The sequence below is a fragment of the Malaclemys terrapin genome, chromosome 23 (assembly GCF_027887155.1).
Source record: "Malaclemys terrapin pileata isolate rMalTer1 chromosome 23, rMalTer1.hap1, whole genome shotgun sequence".
NCBI classification, from domain to species: domain Eukaryota; kingdom Metazoa; phylum Chordata; order Testudines; family Emydidae; genus Malaclemys; species Malaclemys terrapin.
In genome coordinates this window covers 9528569-9555249 of record NC_071527.1, presented here as the reverse complement: position 1 = coordinate 9555249, position 26681 = coordinate 9528569, and the positions used below count along the sequence as shown (strand labels likewise).

General features: G+C 58.3%; 1 protein-coding gene across 2 annotated transcripts in view; it reads left to right on the top strand.

The window, feature by feature from the left end:
* Positions 1–3590: 3590 nt before the first annotated feature.
* Positions 3591–26681, top strand: part of PPP1R1A (protein phosphatase 1 regulatory inhibitor subunit 1A) — a 76303-nt gene continuing 53212 nt past the window's right edge. Inside the window, exon 1 of one of the 2 annotated variants that reach the window (XM_054013210.1) lies at positions 3591–3834. In XM_054013210.1, the coding sequence (XP_053869185.1) occupies positions 3754–3834 (81 nt within the window). In that variant the 5' untranslated portion in view covers positions 3591–3753. The remainder of the gene's footprint in view (positions 3835–26681) is intronic. The other variant, XM_054013209.1, reaches the window with a different exon arrangement.

The window sequence follows — 26681 nt, the reverse complement described above, 5'->3', positions numbered from 1 at the left end:
ACCCCCAGGGAAAAATTGGTGGGTGCTCTGCACCCACCGGCAGCTCCCCGCCCCCCCACCCCAGCTCACTTCCGCCTCCTCCCCTGAGCGTCCCCACTTCTCCCCCTAGCTCTCACCGCTTGCTGCTGCAAAACAGATGTTTCGTGGCGGCAAGCACTGGGAGGGAGGGAGGAGTAGGGGGAACATGGTGCGCTCCGGGAAGAGGCACGGCCGGGCGGGGATTTGGGGAAGGAGTCCAGTAGGAGCAGGGAGGAGGTGGAGTTGGGGTGGGGACTTTGGGGAAGGGTTTAGAATGGGGGCGGAAGGGGGCAGGGCCGGGGGCGAGAACCCACCGGTGCCGGGAAAAGTTGGTGCCTATGCCCGGAACGCCAGGATGGTAGGCTGCACAGCCCAAGCCCGGGCCATCCTGGGAGACTGGAGCCATACTGAGCGGAGGCATGAGGGGGAGGAGCCGAGAGCGGAGCATGGGTGGGGCCACGCCTCGCTGTTTGGGGAGGCACAGCCTCCCCCAGCCTATGATAACCGTTGCCCATGGTTAGATGCTACTGTGTTGGGTTTCTTTGTTATTCCCCCCCCCCCCCCCCCCACAAGGATGTTATGTTTAATTACATTATGGTCACTTTAGTGAGTGGTTCAGCTATATTCACCTCTTGGCCCAGATCCTGTGTGTCATTTACGACTAAATCAAGAATTGCCTCTCCACTTGTGGGTTCCAGAACTAGCTGCTCTAAGAAGCAGTCATTTAATGGTGTCAAGAAACTTTATCTTTGCATCCCATCCTGAAGTGACCTGATCCCAGTCAATAGGGGGATAGTTGAAATTCCTCATTATTATTGGGTTTTCTGGTTTTGTACCCTCTCTAATCTCCCTGAGCATCTCACAGTCACCATCCTGATCAGGTGGTCGGTACTATATTCCTACTGCTATTCTCTTATTATTCAAGCCTAGAATTTCTATCCATAGAGATTCTATGCTACTGTTTGATTCATTTAAGATTTTTACTCTATTTGACCCTATGCTTTCTTTCACATATAGTGCCACTCCCCTACCAGCACGACCTACTCTGTCATTCCTATATATTTTGTACCTTGGTATTACCATATCCCCATAATTATCATTGTTCCACCAAGTTTCTGTGATACCTATTATATCAATATCCTCATTTAGAACCAGGTACTCAAGTTCGCCCATTTTAGTATTTAGACTTCTAGTATTTGTATACAACACTTACAAAATCTGTCAATATTTAGTTGTCTGCCTTCATGTGATGTAACTGAACGGAACTCATTTAATTTGACTGTTTCTCTTCATTTCCTTCCTGTACTTTATATTCTTGTATTCTCTCCTCTTTAGTAGGATATAGAGAAACCCCTTAAAGGAATTCCCTTAAGGAATATCTCTGTTCAAATCATGTACTCCTCCACATCCGTTCCCCCAGCCCTTAGTTTAAAAACTCCCCTACAACCTTTTTAATTTTCCATGCCAGCAATCTGGTTCCATTTTGGTTTAGGTGGCCGGAGGACCAGGGGTGGCTCCAGGCACCAGCGCACCAAACGCGTGCCTGGGGCAGCAAGCTGCGGGGGGCAGCCTGCCGGTCGCCGTGAGGGCGGCAGTCAGGCTGCCTTTGGCGACATGCCTGCGGGAGATCCGCCGGTCCCGCGGCTTCGGCGGCAATTTGGCGGCTGGTATGCTGAAGCCACGGGACCGGTGGACCTCCTGCAGGCGCGCTGCCAAAAGCCACCTGCCTGCCGTGCTTGGGGCGGCAAAAAACATAGAGCCACTCCTGCGGAGGACTGAGCCGCATCTGGGCAGCGCTGAGCGCTGTCCGGAGGACTGAGCCCTGTCTGGGCAGCGCTGAGCGCCATCACTGGCCAGAGGACTGAGCCCTGTCTGGGTGGCACCGTGCGCTGTCACTGGCCAGATTGGTCTAAACCCCAAACCTTCCCAAAATTTTAATGACACCAGGGCTGTGTCAGAATGTCTGTTTTCTGCTGGGAAAGTCAGGTTCAATTCTGCTCTCTGTCCTCAGCAGAGAGTGGCAGACCTGGGCTGAGCAGGCCTCTGAGACGTCTTCATGATGCTTTCAGCCATACAGCACGTTCCAGTGAAAACCCAGTTAGCCAGGAACGTTCCAGCCAGCCCCCTGCACATGTTGCCTGCACGCAGTGAGAAAAGGGGCCAGCAGCTGAACAGGTGTAAAGCAGCAAAGCTCCAGGTCCTCACTAGCCTTGTGCCCGGGTACACCAGCTCTGGCACTGCCCCAGGAACTGAATTAAAGCCACTGAAACCCAGGCAGCACTTTACAAGCTCACTCAAAGGGATGTGGGAACGAATCTAACCCTAACTTCCCAAATTGCGGCCCATGACTCTCTGCTCCCTGACGCTCCGCCAGCTCACACAGCCAGGGCTCTGTTGGCCCAAAAAGGCCATGATGGCTTGGGAACTGCCAGCCCAAGAGATGCCCTCTCCCTCTCTGTGATGCCTCCAATGTCCAGATGCTCTCACAGGTGTGTGTGAGACAGGAGGCTCTGGATTCCTCCAGCACCACTCTGGGCCTGAAATAGCCCTTCATAGGCAGGCAGCAGAGGCCATCTCTTTGGGCAGGAGGTTGTGGGGGAGGGGTTTGGGCAGGGGTATGGGGGGGGCACCACACACACAATTCTGCCCCTGTGGAGGAGGTGAGAGAGAGAAATCACACATGCCATGTAACTGGACAGCGCAGGGCACCATGGTGACAGGGGCTGCACAGGAGCTGGAGGAGAACAGACTGGCCTGGCCTGGATGGGGTGTCCCAGGATGCTGGCGGGAGTCACGGATAATTGATGTTTTGGTTTGGTGGCCAAACCAAAAACATCCCCCCCCAATTATTTTGGGTTAAATGAAATGTTTTGTTCAACCTAACGTCTGTTCATCATTTGCTTTGGTGTGGGGGGTATTTGGCCCTTGCTTTGCTTTTTTAAATAATTTGGTGGAATTTCAAACAAAATCTGACCTTTTGGAGAAAATTTTCAGCGAAAGACATTGGCTCCACCCGAAATGGCGTTTAAAGTATGTGTCCGAAAATGGCACCTGGCTCCTCAGGGCAGTTCTGGGGCTGGTGTTCCCCCTGTTCTGGAGCTGCTTTCCCCCGACTCTGGGGCTCTGTCCCCCAGGCTCTGGGGTTGCTGTCCCCCAGCTTTTGCACCGCAGCCGGGCCCTGGTCCTCACTTTGCCAGGCCGCCGGCTCCGCCGATCGCTTGCGGGTTCTGTATCCCGAGATCATAAGAAGCGTCCGATGAACCGGGTAGAAACTGGGGGCCTCATCCTGCACCCCCACGCCAGCATGGGACGGGGTCTGCGCTGTCTGCTCGCGCCAGGCTCCTTACACCGCGCCAGGGCGCCCCGCGCCCGGGTGATGGGCGTCCGAGTCGGAGACGCTCAGCACCATGTTCCCCACCCATTGTAAGGAGCGGGCCCCATCACCTCGGGTGGCTGCCGCTGGCTGGGAGGCGGAGGGTTAACGCTCCGGGAAGCGCGCGTGTGTGTGTGTGTGTGTGTGTGTGTGTCGGGGGAGGGGGCGGCGGCCCGCGCCAGACCAGCCAATAGGCACCGGCTGCTTCTCCAGCTCCCCGAGCGGAGGCACCGGGACTGAGCGAAGACTGGCAGGGGCAACCTGGGCCAGCGCGGCACGGGGAAGGGAGGGGAGCCGAGCGCAGGGCGCGTCCTTCTCTCCCTGCCGGTGTCTCTGGGAGAGCGGAGCTGGAGCCCCCGGCCATGGAGCCCAACAGCCCCCGGAAGATCCAGTTCACCGTCCCGCTGCTGGAGCCGCATCTGGACCCGGAGGCAGCCGAGCAGGTGGGTCCGGAGCGGAGCTTTGTTCTGCGGGGGCCGGTTCCATGGCGATGCGCCCGGGGAGCGACCCTGCGGGCTCCCGGGCGCGGCACGGCAGAGCGGGCAGGGCGCGCACGGACCCTCCTGAGACCGGGGCTGCCAGCGCTTCCGGGCGGGGGGCAGCGGAGCCGGACAGGGCTGGAGACTCGGACCGGCCTGACGGAGCCAGGGAAAGGACCCCTAGCCTGCCCGGCCTGCAGGAGATGCCCCGCCAGGACCCACATACCTGCGGGGCACGGGAGGGGGCCGCCGTGGAGGGATCTGGGGTTTGAGTCGCGATGTGTAGTGGGACGGTGTGTGTGTGGTGGGGGGCACTGGGGTCAGAGTATCATGCAGGATGTATGGTGGGGGGGTTGTCTGGGGTGTTGTGCCAGGTAGGGTGTGTTGTGCGGGGAGAGGGGAGGTGTTGTCTGGGGTGTTGTGCCGGTTGGGGGGGGGTGTTGTGCCAAGTGTAATGGGGGTTGTGTGATGTTGGGGGTTGTCTGGGGTGTTGTGCCGGGTGTGCTGGTGGGCTGTGTGATGATGTGTGGTGGTGTGGCTTGTCTGGGGTGTTGTGTCAGGTGTAGTGCCGAGTAGGGGGTGTTGTGCCAGGTGTAATGGGGGCTGTGTGATGGTGTGGGTTGTCTGGGGTGTTGTCCCGGTGTGGTAGTATGTGTTGTTTGGGGTGTGGTGGGGGGCTGTGTGATGGTGTGTGGTGGTGTGGGTTGTCTCGGGGTGTTGTCCGGAGTGTTGTGCCGGGTGTGTGTGGGGGGGGGTGTTACCCCCCAGGGAGGCTCCCCTCGAGCGCAGCCTGTGAGCTATGACTGGTGCTTCCCTTCGGCGGTTCAGCCGGGCCGGACGGTCCGACCCGGCTGTTCTCAGCGCCTCCCCCTCCCCCGGGCTGCCCGGAGAGCGGGGGGAGGGTTTCACGGAAGCTCCGCAGCAGCCCGCACAGTGCAGCAGCCCCGGGCTCCCCCAGGGCCGGTCTCAGCAGCGCCCGAGTGACTCCGAGGGGAGCAGCACCTGGCCCGGCCCGGCTGGGAACGCCTCGGGCTCTTCGCTGTCCCGTGCCAGCCCCGCGCTGCTGGACTCAGCCATGGGCCAGCGCCCAGCTCAGCGCAATGGCATCTGGTGAGCCGAGGGTCAGGGTCTAGAATAGTAACGTGCGGAACGTGGCTCCGCCCCTCCCCCCACGACCCCTGCCCCCTGCCTCGCTGAGACTCCAGGGCTCGCTCCGTTTTGGCTCTTGCTGGCAGGGATCCAGGGCGAGACCTTGGCCCCGGGGACGAGGCAGAGGCTCTGGCTCGCGTTTTTAATCCATCCTGTCCTAACAACATGCTGAGCGGGGGGGCTCGGGGCTCGGTGACAAGGTCCAGCCCCCTTGGGAGTTCTGGGCGGACACAGAGTGGAGCTGGTGGCAGAGGCGGGGCTGGCATGGCATTGCTGTGCAGGCAGGGTCAGCACCCTGGGGCGGAGGGCCCACCTGTAGGGGCCTGAACCCTGGCCCAGTTCACTGGGCTAATGGCATCAGATCAACCTAGCACCAGCCAGCCTTCACGTGACTGCTTTGCAGCAGCGGCCCAGTCCCTTGGCTGCCGGTCCCCATTTGAGCTGGAACAGCAGTGGGATTGTGTGTCAAGGGAGACGTCAGGAATGAAATGGCAAAGGCCAGGTCAGGAGAGGACTAGGGTGTATTAGTAACGCTGGGTGTGGAGAGCTCAGACTGGGATAGCAGGGGGCTGTGGGTCAGGACTGAGGGGCACCAGCAGAGCTGACGGGGGGAGTCTTGGGGTGGCATAGCAGGGGCTGCAGGTTGGGATTGAGGGCACTAGCAGTACTGTGTGTGGAAAGTCCAGGGCTAGAATAGCAATGAGTTTCTGGCCCTCCTGGTTGTGGAGAAAAGCTTGAAAATGTGACCCAAGCACAAGTGAAAGGCTCTGGAACCAGAAGTCAACAAAACAGAAGCCAGCAGTCATTAATTTAAAAACAAACAAACATGATTTTTGAGCCAGTCTCACGATTTGGAGACGCCTGGCGTTGGCCATGCTCAGCTGGGGCTATCTCACCTGGGAAGGGATAGGAGGTGTGGTGCAGAGGGAACTGCTCTGACCCCAGAACTGCTGTTCATTTGAGGAGTTGCAAAGGCTGGTCCCAGACAGGCAGGCAGGCAGCACAGAGCCCAGCTGGGCGGTAGTTACCACCCTGGGACCTTCCAGTCCTGCCTTCCATGAGAATGGAGTGGAGATTTTCTTTTACAGGAACTCCATGCAGTCCAGTGGCTCTCCTCGTGCAGGGCCGAGCATCTTAATAGGTTCCAGGGCTGAAGCTCATGTGCTTTCCTCTTGGTTCTGGGGACAGGAGCCCCAGCACTGCATCTTTGTGGCCTGTGTTCCACCAGCAGGATGATACTGGGGTGTCAAAGATGTGGGATTGTGAAACATGGGCCGTCTCAGCACCGAGTGTCTTGCTGTCACTTCCCAGAGGAGCTAAACGCTGTCAGGCGCCATCTGTGTCACTGCTGCACAGCTCATTTGCAGAGAGGCTCGGAGAAGCTGCTGTAGCATCTCGCCAGCAGCAGCCGGGGTGGAGTGGAGGCTGGGGGATATGCAAATAAATGTGAAACTGATGCAGGGGGTAATGCACTGGGAGGAGGGCCGGGGGAAGCAGTGGAAATGGCACCTTCCTCACCCATCCTGTAGGAGACCTGCTTTGTCTGAGCTAGGAACAGGAGCTTCCACCTCCCAACTCCTCCACACCGTCTGGGCTGAGAGTCCTTTCCGGGAGGAATGATCATCTAGTCTGAACTACTGCGTAGAACTTCCCTGAATTCCATTTTCAAATATGTGTTCCCCAGGTAGGTACCTACACACTATGATCGAGTCACCCCTTTGAGTAGGTCTAGTGGGCTTGAGTGAAGTGAATGGGAGGCAGGACTCCTGGGTTCTAGTCCCAGCTTTGGGAGCGGAGTAAGGTCTAGTGGGTTAGAGCAGGAGGGTCTGTGAGCCAGGACTTGTGGGTTCTAATTCTGGCTTGGCCACTGATTCTCTCTGTGACGCTGGGCAAGTCCAGCCCCTATCCATGCCTCAGTTTCCCTGTCTGTAGATTGGGTTCAGTGACATCTCACAGGCAGGGATCATAGATGTTTGTAAAGCGCTAAGGTTCAGAGTTTCAAGAGTGCGGAACCGCCAGCAATGGAAGGTGCTGGATGCCGAAGGCCTGGCCAGGGGCCCTGGGGAGGCTGGAGCATTGTCCTTGTCATCACACTTTCCATGATCCATTCATTCACTTTTGCAGAGTTTTGTTGCTGAGACAGGTCACTTCTCACTAGGCAATCGACACTGGGCTGCGTGGGGAGAGGCACTTGGCTCCCTAAACTCTCCTCTTTAACCCCAAGGGAGCCCCTGAGCTCACACAGTTCAGAGGCAGCTGGCCGAGCAAGGGGAGCTGCAAAGTCCCTCTCTTGGGCTGGAGGGGAGCAGGCCATGGGCGGGGGGTTGGGAGGGTCAGGAGGCAGCCTGTTGGGGGCCAGCAGGTAGGAGGCTTTCCAGGAGCAGGGGACTGGGAGGCTGTTTAGGAAGAGGAGGAGGGAAGCAGGGGGTTGGGCAGAGCGAGGGGTTAGGCTTGGGCAGAATGAGGCAGGGGCAGGACCTACTGAGCAGCAGGGAGGGGAGCACTGGATAATCCAGGGCCTGTCCAGTCGGTTGATAGGAAACATCTGGAGCTGCTGTCTGTGCCGTACCATGGGGGCATATGTGCTGCGGGCGTGTTCAGTGAGTGCTGTGTGTGGCTGTGGCTGGGCTGTGTGGGCCGCCAGGCACCCAATGGGGTCAGCCAGGTAACCCAGCCTCATGCATTGAGGCACCAGCATGCATCTGTGCAAACCTCCCAGGCACTGTGCGTTCATGCTGGGAACTACAGTGTCTGAGAGCATCAGCCGAGGGACACAGGGCAGGGTGGGTGATGAAGCTGGTGTGATGCTGGGAGTCCGGCTCCAAGTGGTCAGCCCCCTTGGGTGGATGAATCCTGTGCCAGGGCCATCCCAGGCCAATTCACAGCACTTTTGGGGGATGTGAGACTCTCCTGGGGGCTGCCTTCCCGAGCTTCTCCTCAAAAGCAGAATGAAGTCTTTAGCCCTTATGGCTACGAGATGCCCTCGGAAGTGTGACCTGAGCGTCAGCAATGCAGCACTGTCTGTCTGAGTCTACAGAGACCCTGGTACGGTCACACTGTGTGAACTGACCCTGTTCCTTCCCAAGGGTGTTGACTCTGGAGAGTAATGATGATGGTTTAAATGTCAGCACTGTTCACTACTGATCAAAGCAGCTGGTGAAGGGGGAAGACGATCATGTTATGGAAGGATGGCCCTGTGCAGGGTCTCATGGGCATCTTGAGGGGATGGAGCCTAGTTTGTGGGCGAAGCCTGGGGCATAACAGATAGCTTTTTTCCCAGTTTGACCCCTGGTTCTGAACATTCACAACAGAGACTCAAATCAGGAGTCTCCCAAGGTCTGTGAGGAGCAAATCGACCAGGAAAGCCAAAGGCAGTGACTCATTGCGGGGGAGGAGCTGGTGCTTGCTGGGAGAGCCAGGGGCCTGAGTGGGATCTCCCTGCTGGGTTGAGGAGTTATTGGGGTTGGCTTTGTCTCCTGCCTGGGCAATGGAGCCATGATGCCTCAGCCAAATTTTCCTCCCAGTCCAGTGGTGCTGAGCCCAGGCACAGCCAGGCCACGGCCCCTCAATTGAGCTGCCAGGGCTTTCCCTGCCCAGATGCCGGTCCTTCTCAGGAGCTGGTGCAGGAGAGGATGCCTGAGTGCCAGAGCATCAGGGGTGAGAGCCCTCCCTTCTCGCTGTGTAGATGCCAGGTGGTTCATACCGTTTGCTCCATGTGTGCTTAAAACAACAGAGGTCCAGGTCTGCTCTGCTAGAACATGGTCGAAATGAGGTTGTTGGCCAGAAATCCCCATGGAGGCTGCTGTGCTGTCATCCTCCACCACAGAGGTGGCTGCATTTCAGGGTTGCTTATTGCATAAGGGCTTTGCAGTGAGGAATGTGAGGTTCCTAAAATAAATCTCTCTCTTGGTCTGGATTTTGACTGGCCACTGGCAGAGGGTGGGTTAGTGGAGCTGCCCGTTTCCCCCAGTCCCTCCCACTCAGAGGGATAGGAAAATGACCCCACCCCCCCCCAAGATGGGCCCAGGGCAGTGTTTGGACCCAGCCCCAGGCCTGGCTCCACATTCCAGACCCTCCAGAGGCTGGAGTGGGGCTAGATTGGGGCTTTGCTTGAGGCCCAACATACCCAGACCTCCAGATGGCCATGGGGGTGCTGGGGTGAGCAGCTCTGTGCAGAGGGAGGAGAGGCCCTGCCTGCCACGAAGCCTCCTTCTTGCTGCCCTGGCTTCTGACTCTACTCGGGTCCATCCTGACCCTGCCTGGAGGGTGGGAGCTCCCTTCCCTCTGGGGGCATCAGAGGCTGGCTGCTCCCTCTCTACATTCCTGCAGCTCATGAGCCCCCATGGTCCCTCCAGGGCTGTCACAGCCTGTTTCATGCTCCTCCCACTGCCTTCTGGCTCTTGAGCAGGTAGCAGGGCTGGAGAGGGAAGGGGAAGCCTTGGGGATATGGGAGAGACATGGAGCCATCAGCTCCTCCCTGCTTCTCCAGCTCCTTAGGAGGGAGCCTTCCCTGATGTGCTGGGGTCCCATTCTTCCCAGCAGCAACCCATGATCCCACAGTCACCTAGTGATAGCAGGAGCATGACCCTAAAAAGGTGCAACATCAGCCCAGCTCATCTGCCAGGGGCTCGAGAACATAGGTCACAACGGAGGGGCACGGCAGAGTTGTGGAGAAGGGAGCCCAGGGCTGCAGGTCAGGACCGAGGGGCACTGGCAGAGCCATGTGCATGGCAGGTGGGCGGCCCAGGACTGGGTTAGCAGGCGTCTCTGAGTTGGGACTGAGGGGCACCGGCATAGCTGTTGGGGTAGGGTGGAGGTTAAAGGTTGGGAAGCAGGATCCATTATTTGAGCCTCTGTGTCACTCAAATCCCAATGTCCATTTGAAAGTTGATGCTAGAAGAATTAGCTTTGAATTGCACTGAAACTGTAAGGTTCAGCCAGTGGAGAGGTGAGTCCAGGGAGGGGCTTGGTTGGAGACAATATCCCCCTGGTAGTGATGGTGATGAGAGGGGGTGGGGCCTGCTGTTAGTCAAGGATGAAGAGAGAAGGGGGTGCGTCAGTTTGCTGGGATTTGGAACTCTGGGAGGTGATGATGTGGTCCTGTATCCTAGGGGCTGAGATGTGGATGCAGTGGGAGCCCCTTGCTGGGCTGTCCCAGCTCTGCAGCGAGGGGCTGGCTCGTCACATTTCCCAATCCTCAGTCTCCCTGGTGTGGATTCACAAAGAGGTGTTTTTGCTGTAGAGGTGTGAAAGCTGCTGGTCAATACTACGGTCATTGTTACAGCCGCTGGTGCTGGGGTAACCAGATCTCTACAGTACTAGTCGTGCACCAGGCAAACTACAATTCGCAGGTTCCATTTGCCAGACCCTGTAAGCGCTAGGCCCGGTGGGTCCCACCAATGACTCAGCCGTGGCTGAGCGAAGGGCATTGGAGTAGAGCTGATAGGGAGGGGAAATCCCTTTGGGCCAGCGGCTTTAAACAATTATGATTCAAAGTAAAACAATAGTGGTTCCTGTTTGGCTCCTGGGTAGGAGGGGATAGTCCAGCAGAGGGCTCCTCAGGCCCTGTACCCAGGGTGCCCTCCCAGTCTCTTCTAGAGCCAAACAGGAGTTTGCTGGTTTCCAGGCCAGGCTCATGAGTTTGTGTCTCACTGGGACCCCTCTGTACAGCGTCTGCCCCATCTCTGCTGCTCCCCCACAGGTTCTGCGCAGACTCGGGCCCCCGTTGTGGTGTCCACCAATTACAGTCCCTTCACATGTAGTGCCCTGGCTGGCTCCTGCTGCAGCCAGCTGTGAATGCCATTCCATGGGGGTTCTCCTGCTGCTCCCTGTTTGCCCTGCACCCCCATCCCTGCTCTCTCAGAGCCAGGTTATTTCATTGGCTGGGTTTCCAGGGGAACATCCCTCCCCCCAAAAATCAAACCAAACACCCTACCCCAAGCAGAGCTCTGACCCCTGCCCGAGGAGCCAGAGACGCCATGATGTCTTCTAGGGACTTGGCTGCTCCTATTGATCATACATAGAAGGCACACAGACACTATGCTGGTGGGCAGCAGGATAAAACCGTTAGATAGATTGGGGTGTCTGTGGGGACAGACAGGTAGATTTGCCTGGGGCCCCGAATAACTGCTTTGGCACCAGGCTGTGGGAACCCCAGAGCCAGCCCCACACCAGGCACCAGTCCCTGCCCTGCACCCAGCGCATGATCCTTTGAGCAACTGAGCCAACATGCACAGTGTGGGGAGCACAGCCCTGCCCCCAGGCTCTGCACACCCATTCCAGCGGCCAACCAGCGAGCACATGCTAATGCATGCTAATGTGCTGCTGGCTCAGTGCTGGCTCCTGGCTTACTGCCAAGGTGAATGCTCTGATTTGCAACACAAGCCACTGTCCCAGGTTTGCTTTCTCCAAGTGATGAGCAGGAAAGGCTGCTGCCGCCACCTTTTGCTTTGGGAACCGGTGCTAATTAATGCTGCGCTTGGTCCTTTTGCGCCCATCAGTGACTTAGGAGTCGAGCAAATGTTCCCATAGAACCCAGCGCCCATGTGACATGCTCCTTAGGTGAAGGAGTCTGGAGTTTGAACTGTAGCAGAGTATAGACAGCCCAGGTAGGAGCACTCACAGCTCTACTTGGAGCCTCACCCCGGTGCTGGTGACATGTCCTCTCCAGCTGGGACCCTGAGGTGTGTTCAGCCCATGGCCTCTCTGCCTGTTGGTGCTGGCTGTGGTGATAGATGGTGTGTGGCAGAACCAGGCTGAGACCCATCACAACTCACTTCAAGGCACTGAACAGCCATGAAGGTAAAGGCCCTGGGCTGGATTGGAGCTGGTGCCCTAGAGCTGAGGGGCCACAAGTAGTATAGGTGCTGTCAATTGGCTTTGTGATCTGATGAGTGTGGGGAATGGCAACGCACCGGCCACACTGGTTTAAAGCAGCCAGAGCCCCAGGCTGGCAGCCTTGCCCCCGAGCTCTGGTGTTGTAGTGCCCCCAGCAGGAAACAAGAGACAAGGCTTGAATGTAATGAACATACGCGGGTTCTTTATGGAGGCTTCTGGACACAGACACACCTTATGGGTCTCTCTGGCCCTCCAGTCTGCACTGGTCAGTGCCTGCACACGGACTCTGCAGTCCATACTGCACACTGAAACACTAAGGCTGTTAAAGAGAGCAGAGCTGGGGCCTTAACCTGGGAGCCTGGCCAAGGTCCAACATCTCCCCAGATTCAACATCCGGCTTCATGTCCTGTCCCAGGGCTAAATTCAGGGCTGGTGTAAGTGAATGCAGTTTGTCCAGCTTCACGGGGTGAACTGAGCCTTCTGACACCATGGCTGAGTTGTGGCTCCCTGAGTGGCTGTTTAAGCAGCTGCCACTTTCCACCCCAGAGGAGGCTGCATTTTAGTGCTGGGTGCTGCAATTCCTTTGGGGCAGGAGGCGCTATATGGCTGCAGAACTCAATCCCTGTTAGTTCAGCCCTATTCTGAATACCATCTTCTTCTGCTTCTCCCCTAGGAAGGATTAATGAGATTTATTTCCTCCTAATGTTTTGCTTTGTTCCCATCTTGTCCTCCCCTCCCCTGCTCAGTTCATTGTTTCTGTCCTCCTCCTTTGTGTGTAACCAAACCTCAGATCTTTCCAGGTCACAGTGAGCTCCACTCGGCTCCAGCCCAGAGGAACATTGTGCAGGAAAAGGAGAGATTCCTGCATAGAGCGCTAGTGTGGGCAGCTTTTCCAGCCACGTGAGGGGACATTTCAGGGGAGGAGGGTAGAACAAAGGGAGCAGATGAGCCTTCTCCACTTGCTCTGGCACCAGCATCTTGCAAAAGCTTCAGCGTATTTCTGAGCCCCAGCCATGCTTGGGGCAGCGCTATCCACTGGTTAAAGCACCAGGCTGATAATGGGGAGACCTGGATTCTGTTCCCAGCTCTGCCAGTGCGTGGCTGTGTGACCTCAAGTGAGTCCCTCCTCCTCTGTAGCATGGAGAGGACAATCCAGTGAAGTGTTTTGAGATCAATAGATGGAAACTCTTCTGCAGGGGCTGAGCTACACATGCAGGGACCATCTGTAATGGATAGCTCTGGGGCTGGGGTTCAAACAGCCAGGATTGTGAATGTTTGGGGTCCAAATAAACCAAAACTGCAAAGGGAGCCCCCCTGTTTGACATCCGCTGTAGTTTGGGGTCTCACTCTCTCCGGATGTTTTCACAGCCCTGTGCGCTTCCTGCTGCCATTCACCCCCAGAGGGTTGGGGTGGGGGAGGTGAAGGCTCCAGTTGGGAGTGCGGACTCTGGGGTGGAACCGGGATGAGGGGCTCAGGGCTGGGGCAGAGGGTTGGGGTGCAGGCTCTGGGGTAGGGCCGGGGATGAGGGGCTCAGGGCTGGCACAGAGGGTTGAGGTATGGGGGGGGGTGAGGGCTCTGACTGGGGTTGTGAGCTCTGGAGTGGGGCCAGGGATGAGGGGTTTGGGGTGCAGGAGGGTGCTCTGGGGCTACAGCAGGGAGAGAGGACTCCGCCCAGCTGCGTGGCCACGCAGCTTACAAGGAACTTAGGTGGGTTCTGGGTTCGGCTGCCGGGTAAGATGGGCCCAAGAATGGCCACTCCTGTGTTCAGGGAAGGGAAGCATCTCAAAAACCTGTTCTCCTCTGAGCAGCATCCTCTGACCCTGCTCTTGCAGGCCTGTCTAGCATGGGGTGCAAAGTGTTTGGCACCCAGGAGCTGTCAGGGGCTGACTCACAGCTTTCAGAAGTCTTGTATAAATAAGACCACACGGTAGGGTTACCATATTTCAGCAAGCAAAAAAGAGAACGGGAGGAGCCCCGCCCTAGCCCCGCCCCTGCCCCTCCCACTTCCCGCCCCCCCAGAACCCCCAACCCTCCCCCCGTTCCTTGTCCCCTGACTGCCCCCTCCTGGGACCCCTGCTCCTAACTGCCCTCCAGAACCCCACCCCTAAGCCTCCCTGTTCCTTGTCCCCTAACTGCCCCCTCCTAAGACCCCCCCCAACTGCCCCCCAGGACCCTACCCCCTACCTGTACCCTGACTGCCCAAAACTTTCTCCACCCCCCCCCAAAAGCCCCCCCCCGTTTCTTGACTGCCCCCTCCAGAACCTTCCTGCCCCCGGTCCCCCTTACCCTGCTGCTCAGAACAGGGTGTTGGGCTCTGTGCCAGCCGAGCCGGACACGTGGCTGAGCTCCCCAGCACAACAAAACCCGGTCCCTGGCCCTGCACAACAAAACCCGGTCCCTGGCCCTGCACAGTGCTGCCAGACCGGGTTGCAGGAGAGGCCAACTCAGAATGCAGGGCGGCTCCGGCTCCTCTACAGCTGCTCAGGAGTCCAGCCCGGGATTTTTCTGCAGCCCTCCCATCTGCTCGCTCTGCTGGGGGAGGGGGAAATCCCGGACATTGTGAGTGCTTTACAAATTCCCCCCGGACGCTATTTTTAGCGCGAAAAGGAGGACATGTCCGGGTAAATCCGGACGAATGGTAACCCTACCACACGGCCTCCAACACGTGCTGAACCAGTCACGGTAAAGTCCAGGGCACAAGGGTATAGGTATTGCTCCCATCCTGCTGGCACCCATAGGGGGAATTAAGTGATGTCTAGGCTCCCTGTAGGGATCATCTTGCCCAGCCAATGCACGATAAAGCTATGGCCTGCCCTGGCCACCTTGGGTGTGAAAATGGGTTAGTGAGCAAGTTTTAAAACAGGCCTTTATTGTGTAGACAGAGCCACAGAGGTGATGCAAGTCAGAATTAAGGAGCATAGGCAGAGCTGCATGTGGGGAGCCCAGGGCTGGGCTATCAGGGGGCTGTGGGACGGGATTGAGGAGCACCGACAGAGCCATGTGTGTTGGAAGGGAGCCCAGGGCTGGGATAGCTTGGGGCTGTGGGACAGGACTGAGAAGCAGCCCCATAGCTGTGTGTGTTTGGGGGGAGCCCAGGGGTGGGCTAGCAGGGATTGTGGGTCAGGACTGAGGGCATTGCATGGCTGTGGGTCAGATGTGCCACCATTGCAGTGCACCTGCCTTACCCAGCTCTGCCAGCTCCTCCCTTTTGTGGAAATTAAATACAGCAAGAATTGAAAGTGAAGAGAATTAACAGTTTGGACATGGCTGCGGCGAGTGGGAATGTTCGCTCATGTCCCGTGGCCCCCTGCTCTCCCCTCCCGAGTCTTGTCCTCCAAGGCACGCGCAGCCCCCAGTCACCGCAGGGCTGGACTGGTCCTGCGCTGATTGAGCCCGGGTTGCAGTCAATGAACAGGCGCCGAGTTCGATTCCATTCGCATGCCTCTGCGCAGATGGGCAAATTACCCAACTCCGCGAGGAGACGTCTCATTTAGCAAGTGCCGCGCTGGGAGCAGACTCGGCGCAGGTGCAGGTTTGCCAGTGCGGGGAGTGGGGCTGGGAGCTATCTCACTGCGCAGCGGGCACGGTGCCAGCCCCAGCAGCTCCCCTCCCCCGGGAGTATTTTAGTTGCAGGTTTATTTTTATTTCACCTTTTCTGAGTGGATTCACTGCTGAGAAAGCGCCTGAACGGACCAGCCCTGAGCTTCCCCTGGAGTAGAGGCACTGCAGGGTGAAAGCCCCCTGGCACTAGCCGGGGGCCCCGGGCTACTGAACCTTCCATCCCCCAGGCTGGCCCCCTGCACTCATGCGCTCTGCCCTGGACTTGTGCTGAATTGGGCTTCCCTTGCTGAACAGGCTTCCTGCCTTCTGCCAAGGCAGGCCCTCCCTGGGCCTGGTGCTGAACAGGCCTCCCGCTGCCCCCCTCCCTCCACGTTCGGGCTCCCTGTCTGGGCCTGGCACTGAAAGGGCCTCCTGCCACCCCCTTCTGCTAGGGTTACCATACGTCCGGTTTTTCCCGGACATGTCCGGCTTTTTGGCAATCAAACCCCCATCCGGGGGGAATTGCCAAAAAGCCAAACATATCCGGGAAAATGCCAGCTGGGCACTTCCCCTCCCGCGGCTGCTCTGCTCCTCCCCTGACTCTTCGGCTCTGTTTAAGAGCCGAGCTGCCCGAGCGCTATGGGCTTCAGGCAGCCCCCTTGCCTCCGGACCCCAGCCGCCGGCCGGGCACTTCCCCTCCCGGGCTCCGGTGGCACAGGGTCCAGAGGTATGGGGGCTGCCCGAAGCCGGTAGCGCTCGGGCAGCTCGGCTCTTAAACAGAGCCGAAGAGTCAGGGGAGGAGCAGAGCCTCTGGCCGCGGCGGCTCTGCTCCTCCCCTGACTCTTCGGCTCTGTTTAAGAGCCGAGCGCTACGGGCTTTGGGCAGCCCCCATGCCTCCGGACCCTGCGCCGCCGGAGCCCGGGAGGGGAAGTGCCCGGCCGGGGGCGCAGGGTCCGGAGGCATAGGGGCTGCCCGAAGCCCAAGCGCTACCGGCTTCACGGTTTGCCGGGCAGCCTCCAGACCCTGTGCCCCCGGCTGGGCACTTCCCCTCCCGGGCTCCAGCTATGCTGCGGAAGCGCCGGCCGGGGGCGCAGGGTCTGAGGGCTGCCCGGCAAACCGTCAAGCCGGTAGCGCTCGGGCAGCCCTTTTCGCGTGGCTGGGAGTGGGAGGGAGGAGGGGGCGGGGAAGGGGTGGAGTTGGGGTGGGGCTGGCGGTGGGAAATGGGCAGGGCCAGGGCCTCGTGGAGGGTCCTCTTTTTTTATTTGTTAAATATGGTAACCCTACCTTCTGCACCTGCACATCCTGCCAAGGCCTGGTGCTAAATGGGTCTCCTGCTGCCACCCCCGCCCCCGTCTCTCTGACAGGGGGTACCCCTTAGGGCTAGTTTGGGGGATCGGCAACACCTGGGAACTTCACTGAAATCCCAGTGCTGCTGTCTCATGGGGTCAGTGAGTGCCCTGGGGAGGAACAAACCTGGCACATGGGCTGGGTTAAAACTGCTGCCTGAGGGCCCGGGGGAGGGGTGGTCCAGGGGAGGATGTTCTCTAGCTTGTTACCAACCCCCTGCGCCGTCTCCACTCAGCCATGTTCAGCCCCAGCCCGAAGCAAGTTCGGCCCCCCTCGCATTGCCCTGGTGCTCTCTGGCCCTGCCACTTTGCCCCTGACCCCCAGCCCACCCTGGGCCAATCAGCTCATGCTATGGGACTAGGGGAGGCCATGGACACGCTGTCCCCCGAGAAGATGCGAGGATCAGCCCTTCCTGGCAGCAGCACCCCAGCTCCTCCCTCCCTGCCAGAGCTGCCAGCGCATCTGGTTCCTGCCGGGCCTGTCACTAGCGGGGCCCTGGCCATCCCTGTGCGCTTGGCGTGGTGCAGCCTGTCCAGGCTGTGACCGCTTCTCCAGGGTCCTCTGAAACCCCCAAGCCTCTGAACAGCTCCAGTGATTCCCCCTTGTCTCTCGCAGGGACACTGACGCTTAGGGTCCCTTTGCTCCCTGCCCCTCCCCGCACTCCTGCCCTGGCCCCCCTCCAGTGTTGCCTCATCAACTGCAGCCCCGTGGCACCAGGGTCCTGCAGGTGCAGCACAGAACTAGCCCCCAGGACTATTGCTCCAGACGTGCCCCTGCCCATGACCCCGGTCCCAGGATAGGGCACAGGAGCCATGTGCTGATAGGGTTGTCAACTTTCTAATAGCACAAAATGAACAACCTAGCCCTGCCCCTTCCCTGAGGCCCCACCCCCGCTCACTACATTCCCCCTCCCTCAGTGGCTGGGGCAGGGGGTTGGGGTGAGGGAGGGGATGAGGGCTTCAGCTGGGGGTGCGGGCTCTGGGGTAGGGCTGGGGATGAGGGGTTTGGGGTGCAGGAGGGGGCTCCAGGCTGGGGAGGTGAGTCTGAGGGATTCGGAATGTGGGAGGGGGCTGTGGGTCGAGGCAGGGGGTTGGAGTGTGGGAGGGGGTATGGGCTGTTGGCTACGGCAGGGAGTTGGGGGTTTGGGGTTGCGGCACGAGCTTACCTCAGGCGGCTCCCGGTCAGTGGGGCTAAGGCAGGCTCCTGTCTGTCTTAGCACCGTGCTGTGCCCCAGAAGTGGCCAGCAGGTCCGGCTCCTAGGCAGGAGGGCCAGGAGGCTCCACATGCTGCTCTTGCCTGCAGGCACTGTCCATTGCCAATGGGAGTGCGGAGCCGGTGCTTGGGCAGGGGCAGCACGTGGAGCCCCTTGGCTGGCGCTTCTGGGGCGCAGCATGGTGCCAGGACACGTAGGGACTAGCCTGCCTTAGCACTCCAGCACCGCTGACCGGACTTTTAATGGCCTGGTCGGCGGTGCTGACCGGAGCCGCCAGGGTCCCTTTTCGAATGGGCTTTCCGGTCAAAAACCGGACACCTGGCAACCCTATGTGCTGATCTGGCCACTGGCCCAGGCCTGCCTCTGCCCCAGCTTGGCCCCATGGGTGCTGTGGGGATTTCTGGGGAGGGATTATTCAGATTAAAGGCGTGGCCCTCACCCTACAGCCCAGTCCAGCTACCATGGAAGTCACTGAGGGCTTAGCACCGACCTCACTGAGGCCAGAGCGAGCCCTTCTGGAGGCCTCAACTTTCCCTTCCCTGGGGTCTGTGTGGAATTGGCGAGAAGACGCCCTGCCTGAAGCCCTGCTCTGCAATCTCAGAGCAGCAGGGGCCTATAGCTAGATGTCCTCCTGAGGTCCCTTCCAACCCTGATAGTCTATGATATTCTATGATTCTATGGCTCTGCTGGCAGGGAGGGGCAGCCAAGGTGCTCCGGCCCTGCCAAACTTGGCCTGGACACCCTGCCCCGGTGTCAGGCCTTCCATCCCCGTGTCTCAGGGCCCTTCATCCCCCCTCCTCCTGCACCTGGGCCATACCCCTACCCACCTCGCTGCTGGCTAATGCCCTCCCCCAGTAGTTGGGCCCTTCCCAGCCCTGGGCTCCTGACCTCCTGTAGCCCTTCTCAGTCCTCAGTGCTGACCCGCCCCCGCCCCTAGTACTGAAGAGTGCCAGCACCTTTCCTTTTGCTACAACATCAGCAGCAGTTTATTAATCCCAGGCAGTTAACCCGCACTCCCCCTCCCGCACCTGAGTGATGGGGAAAGGCCTTGACCTGGGCTTGTTACAGTTGATGCCAAAATTGCCAATACTCCTATTGACCTCACTGGCTCAGGAGCAGCTCCAGGTCCCCTCGAAGGAAGCCATTTAACCTGCCCCCTCCCCCCTCAGCCAGTTGCCTGGCAGCACTTCTACCTTGGCCACATGTGCCCCATGGGGAAGGGGCAGCAGAGGCTCTCTTGGGGGGGAGGCGGGGCACAGATGCGCCACCTGAGCCATATGCTGTGGGATCAGACAGGCAGAGCAGGGGCTGGCTTTCTGACTTCATATTACAAGATTCTGCAGCTCTCCTCGCTGCTGATCCCATGTGTGGCTGGGCCTAGGCTTGGGGCAAAGCCAAATCCTGCTCAGACCCCTGGCACCATCACACCGCCATCACGGCTGACACTGGCCTGGCGCAGGAAGCAGCAGTGTGGGGAGCTGACAGCACAGGAACAGCATCACTTCCTGTGGCTCTGTTCAGGACTGTAGGCAGGAGGGGGCATCGCCCCTGGGTTGGGGCTTAGCTGTGTGATTCGAAAGCTGAGGGAGGGTTGGGGAGGGTAGTGCATAGCTGAGACCACAGCTTGGCCCTGCCACGAGCTACCAGGCAGGTCTGTGTTTCCCAGCCAGCGCCAGCGCTCTGCTCGAAGGGCATTTGAATGTCTCCTGAGAACTGCTGAACAAACAGCCCAGCCCGTCTGTGGCCACTGCTGCTCTCTGCCTCTGTGTGACATGGTGACAGTGGAGCACAATGAAGGCCAGGGCTTTTTGGGGGGGAGGGGTTGGTTTAAAGCAGGCCTGGGGCAGACAAGACTGGCACCAGGAGGTGGGATTTGCGGGGGGGTCTGTGTAGCTTTTGGTATTCTGCACACTGTGCCTTTAAATGGCAAAGTGCTGTGGTGTGTGCAGGGCCAGGCAGTCTGCTGCGGGGAGGTCAGCGCTCTGTGAGAGGGGACACACGAGGGGCTTGCGCTCCCAAGGAGACTTCCCACTGCTTTGCTGCTTCCCTGCAACAGGACGGAGGTGCCTGTTTGGCTCTTTGGGTGGGGGAAGCAGGAGAAGCCAAGGGCTTGTCACAGTGGGTCAGTCCAGGGGCCCATCTAGCCTGGTATCCCGTCTCTGAGCATCCCAACCACCCGCTGCTTCAGAGGGAGATGCAAGAAACTCCCGCAGAAGGGAATTATGGGATAATCTGCCCCCAAAGACAGTTCCTGCCCAACCCCCATTAGCTAGGGTTTGACCAGTGTTTCCAGGCCTGCCAGGCCTCCAGGTTATGGACACTGTTCTCACACTGGATGCCCTTCTTACCCAGAGAAAGTTTGCTCCTTTGTAGAGTCCTGCTCAGCTTTTGGCCTCACTGCTGTGCTGTGGCAGTGAGTTCCACAGGCCACGTTGTGTGATTTGGAGAGGAGAACAAAGGGGCCTGCAGAGGATCTGCCATGCACTGAACAGCCCCGTCCTGACTGGCAGGGTGGCACCTGCCATTAGATAGTTTGATCCTGATGGCTAACGAGTTCTTCAGAGTCTAATCAGGGTGGGGGAAGGGCAGGGGCCTCTGCGCAGGGAGAGCGAACGGGGAGCCAGGGTCAGGTTGCTCCAACACTGGGTGTGTCTGGCTCCAGAAGCTTTGAGAGAGCAGCACTGCAGTGGGGTCAGGGAACCTCTGGTCTGGGGCACTAATGAGCAGATGGAGAGCATCCTTCCCTGGCAGTGGGGCCAGCCTGGCCACTGAAGCAGGGCCCGGTGCCAGCGCTGGGGTTGCTTGGTGCTCTCACTGTTACAGATCTAGCGTCCCTGGGTGGGTGTCACTTAGCACCACCAGGGCTAACGCTTCTTGTGAGTCCTCCCCCAGCACAGACAGGGGCTTGCAGCACTTGTGCCTTCCTGTGGCCATACGTGTCTTACTGTGTCGCCTTGTCCCCTGTTGGGCATTCAAACCTGCCAGCCAGGCATGTGCATGGAGCGCCACCCATCGCCAGGGATGTGCTTCCTGCAGCCAAAGGGGCCCACACACACACACTGTCCCACGCACACGCACACTGTCCCATGCGTACACTGTCCTGCACACACTATCCCACGAGCACACACACACTATCCCACGTGTACACTGTCCCACACACGCTGTCCCACACACACTGTCCCACATACACACTGTCCCACACGCCCATGGGCACACTGTCCCATACACATTGTCCCACGCACACACGCACACTATCCCACGTGCACACTGTCACACGTACACTGTCCCATGCACACATGTACACCGTCCCACACTGTGACATGCACACTGTCCCACATGCACTGTGCCACGCACACAGTGTCGCACACGCGCACACTATCTCACACGTACTGTCCCACGCACACACTGTTCAACGCACACACTGTCCCACACGCACATGCGCATACTGTCCCACAGGCACTCTGTTCCATGCACACACATGCACTGTCCCATGCACACTGTCCCACATGCCCACGCACACACTGTCACATGCGCACACATACACACTGTCCCACGTGCACACTGTCCCACGTGCACACATGCACACTGTCCCATGCACACACACGCACACTGTCCTACGCGCACACATTCACAGTCACACAGAGAACATAATCTTTCCCTTTCCTTTCACTCACACAAGCTCACACAGCTTGAGACACATGCATGTTGGCAGTCATGCATGTGCATGCAAACAAACATACACGCACACAGACACACACTCTCAGCATGGTCTGTCATTCCCATAGTTATTGTTCTCCATGGCAATGGTCAATCGATGGTGGAGATTGATGTAGAAATAGCAAAGAAAGGAAAGCAGCAAAACTCCCAGCACCTCTGGGGCATGGAGCAAAGAGCCCTGACTGTGGGGCAGGGAGTAGCAGTAGCAGCAATGGGGTCATGCCCCCTTCAGGGGTACGGACAGCAGGTGTGTAGGTCCATGCTTGGAACACTGGCCTGGTGGCTCAGGACTCTTGGGCTCTATTCCTGGCTCTGGGAGAGGAGTGGTGTTTAGTGGTGAGAGCGGTGGGGCTGGGGGCCTGGACTCATAGGTTCTGTCTTTGGCTCTGGGTGAGGAATGGGGTCTAACGGTTGCAGGGAAGGAGCTGGGAATCTGCTCCCAGCTCTGCTCTGATTAGCTGGGTGACCTTGGGCAAGTCAGTTCAGCCTTCTGTGCCTCAGTTTCCCTATATTGTCCCATGGGGATAATGACACTGATCATCTCCGGGGGGGCTATGAAGGTTAATTCATTGGTGTCTGTAGAGTACTTTGAGATCATGGGACTGAAGGCAATAAAGGTGAGCCAAGGGTGTATCATAAGAACATACTGGGTTAGGCCATCTAGCCCAGTATACTGGGCCAGGTGCCCGAGAGGGAATGAACAGAACAGGGAATCATCAAGTGATCCATCCCCTGTCACCCATTCCCAGCTTCTGGCAAACAGAGGCTAGGGCCACCATCCCTGCCCATGCTGGCAAATAGCCATTGATGGACCTCCATGAAGCCATCTAGCTGTGTTTTATGGCATTCTGTTTATTAATAAAATGCCCTTTTCTCTCTGAAGCAGAGACTGGGAAGGAGGAAACTGGAAACTTCCCACTTCCTACTGCCCAGGCCACCAAACTAGAGGAGCAAAAATAACATCTTGGGGTTCAAATACATTTGTTTAGAAGCGAGGGTTTGGGGGAGGAGCTAGGAGGGGTATTGAGGCACGCGCCCCTCCCCTGGTGCCCAATCACCAGCTGGCGTAGGAGGGTGCAAGTAGCATAAATACCCTTCGGTAGGAGCCAGGGCCCACACCATGCCAAGGGCTTTAAGGGGACAGTCATGCCATGCCCAGTGCTGCTTGGGGCCGAAGGTAGGGTTACCATATTTCAGCAAGCAAAAAAGAGGACGGGAGGAGCCCCGCCCCTGCCCCTCCCACTTCCCGCCCCCCCAGAACCCCCAACCCTCCCCCCGTTCCTTGTCCCCTGACTGCCCCCTCCTGGGACCCCTGCCCCTAACTGCCCCCCAGGACTCCACCCCCTATCTAAGCCTCCCTGCCTCTTGTCCGCTGACTGCCCCAACCCTTATCCACACCCCCACCCCCAGACAGACCCCTGGGACTCCCACGCCCCATCTAACCACTCCCCACCCCCTGACAGCCCCCCCCAGAACTCCCAACCCATCTAAACCCCTCTGCTCCCTGTCCCCTGACTGCTCCGATCCCTCTCCCCACTCCTGCCCCCTGACAGCTCCCCCCCAGAACTCCCAACCCCCCACCCCCCCCCCGCTCCTTGTCCCCTGACTGCCCCCTCCTGGGACCCCTGCTCCTAACTGCCCTCCAGAACCCCACCCCCTACCTAAGACTCCCTGTGCATTGTCCCCTAACTGCCCCCTCCTAAGACCCCCCCCCAACTGCCCCCCAGGACCCTACCCCCTACCTGTACCCTGACTGCCCAAAACTTTCTCCACTCCCCCCAAAAAGCCCCCCCATGAACTCCCGACCCCCCCCCGTTTCTTGACTGCCCCCTCCAGAACCTCCCTGCCCCTTCTCCTGCCCCCTGGCCCCCTTACCCTGCTGCTCAGAACAGGGTGTTGGGCTCTGTGCGAGCCGGACACGTGGCTGCGCTCCCCAGCACAACAAAACCCGGTCCCTGGCCCTGCACAGTGCTGCCGGAGCCGGGCTGCAGGGGAGAGCTGCCGGCTCAGAATGCAGGGCGGATCCGGCTCCTCTACAGCTGCTCCAGAGTCCAGCCCGGGACTTCCCTGCAGCCCTCCCAGCCGCTCACTCTGCTCTGCCGGGGGAGGGAGGAAATCCCGGACATTGTGAGTGATTTACAAATTCCCCCCGGACGCTATTTTTAGCACAAAAAGGAGGACATGTCCGGGTAAATCCGGACGAATGGTAACCCTAGCCGAAGGACAGAGTTTGGGAGAGGAGAGGGTGTGATGCTGGGATGGGGCCCTGAGCTACCGTCTCACACCCACCAACTGGAGAGACACCCACGTTGATTCCTCCAGCAGCTGCTCCTGGTTTCGCCAGGTGAAAGGTTGTGCACAGGGCAGAGGGGACACTGCTTCAGCATGGCCTGCTTGGCTGCTGTCACCAGAATGTCCCCGGGGAGGAGCAGCAGGGACGGGGACTGCACTTCACCTGGGACATTGCCGTGGTGGGGTGGGAGGGGGCTGCCCGCGCCGTGTGCCCCAGAGCCGCTGTGCTGGCAGAGAGAACGGCAATGAATGCAAGTCGAGGAGGGAAGCTGATCGGTGGGGCACAGGTGGAGGAGGGAGGGATGCTGGGAGGAGTCAGGGAAGCAGGCCTGACATGTAGGGGGTGGGAGGCAGTTTCTGGACATACGGAGGGCCAGCTCCATTTGAAAGCTGTGGCCTTAGGATAGCGGGCCTGATTAGCAATGACACTAAGGCCCATTTAGGCCATGCTGGCAACACGAAGGAGCCTGGATGAGGGTGGGAACATCCCCCTGAGAATTCCCTGTAAGTAGGGCACCCCTCGCATAGGGAGTGGAGCAGGGCAGCATCAGGGGCAGGGCACTTCTGCTCAGCTCTGCTCCCCAGCACCCATAGGAAGCCATGGAGCAGAATATGAGTTAGAATAGCCCTGAGGTGGCTCTAATTCACACCAGAAAGGCTGGGAAGGCTGCCCTAGGCTTCAGGAACACAAAAGTGGCTCAACACCCCTTGCCCTTTAGCTCTGTCTCAACCTCAACTGCACGAGTGGGGATACGGACCGGACGTGAGCTGAACGATTTGGGGTATGGACCCAGCGTGAGCTGCACGATTGGGGATACGGACCCAGCGTGAGCTGCACAACTCGGGGTACGGACATGGTGTGAGCTGAACAATTGGGAGTATGGACCCGGTGTGAGCTGAACAATTGGGAGTATGGACCCAGTGTGAGCTGAACATTTGGGGGTATGGACCCAGCGTGAGCTGCACAACTGGGGGTATGGACCCAGCGTCAGCTGAAAGTTTGGGGGTATGGACCCAGCATGAGCTGCATGACTGGGGATACAGATCCAGAGTGAGTTGCGTGACTGGATGTATGGACCCAGTGTGAACTGCATAACTGGGGCTACAGACACAGCATGAGCTGCATGATTGGGGGTATGGACCCGGCATGAGCTGCATGTCTGGGGGTACAGACTTGGCATGAGCTGCACAATGGGGGGTACGGACCTGGCATGAGCTGCACAACTTGGGTACGAACCCAGCATGAGCTGCATGATCGGGGGTACGGACCTGGTGTGAGCTGGACGATCAGGGCTATGGATCCACTGTGAGCTGCACGACTTGGGGTAAGGACCCAGCGTGAGCTGCACGATTGGGGGTATGGGCCCGGCGTGAGCCGCACAATCCAGAATACAGACCAGGCATGAGCTGCACGACTGGGGGTATGGACCTGACGTGAGCCGCACAACTGAGGATATGGACCCAGTGTGAGCTGCATGATTGAGGATACAGACCCAGTACAAGCTGCATGATTGGCGGGAGGGGGGGGGGTACAGAGCCGGCCTGAGCCACCAGGCAGTTCCACTCAACGCTCTTGCCAAGCTGTCCTGCAATGAAGCATGAGTATCAGCCTCAGGGCAGGTTGTTAGGAAGCAGGGCCCAACCCCCAAACTGGCTGTGAGTGCTACACTGAGATTTCACCAACCATTAAGTGTAAATTCCTCAGGCACTGTACCAGCCTTAACGTGGAGTCACAGCCAGTCCCCCTGGGTACTCCCATCTATCTCACCACCCAGGTGAGCATCCCTGTGTGACAGATGGTCCCTTACACCAAAGATTGCAGCAATAGTCAGGTTACTCCCAGTCACAAAAGACCAGCCACTTACCCATGGCACCTTAGATCAAAGACAATGCTTGTATCCAATCCTATAATAAACTATATACAGATTTATTAACTAGGAAAATGAAACCAGAGAGTTTTTTACAAGAGTGAAGCAGGTAAATAAACACGCACACACAAACACACACACGAGCTACAGTCTTAAATTTCAAAAGGGAATAGAAGCTTCTATAATAAGCAAGATTTAACTGTCCCTTAGGGCTAACCCAAGCTAAGCACTGGGGATCCCTGTCTTATGCCTAGAAACCTTGCCTAAAAACCCAGAGTCCACACAGCAGTGAGACACGATTCCTCTTTGTCAGGGTTTTATTCCCTTCTCCCCTTGTGCTTTGAGTTTCAAACTTAGCTGATGGGAAGAATTCACTTGCAAGGCTCATCTTCATGGGTGTGTGGAGAATAAACAACAAAGTCTTTTGTCCTCTTTATGGTTCCACTCTGGAATGTCTGGTGTCAATGGACCTTCTTGGTCAGGCAGGGCTTGACACCTTCTGTTGGAGACCAGCACTTGGCACTAGTTAATGTCTCTCTCCTGGCTGGTGATTTACACAGTTCAGAGGCTCACAATGCAAATGCTCAAATATTACCGTACGATATGGGATCCAGAGGCTCTCAGTGAGATTAATGCTGCAGCAGCTCACAAACATCAACAGAGTCTAAACACTAAACACATTCTTATACCCGATACCCCTTGTAACCGCACAGCACACAGGCGAGCCAGACTGATCCAGCTGTGTACTTGCCAGCATCCAGTTGAGGGTGAAGCCACGAGCATCGGAACTGGCTGTCCAGCTCCTTGGGCCTGCTGGCCACACAGCCTGTCCCTTGCCTCCCCATCT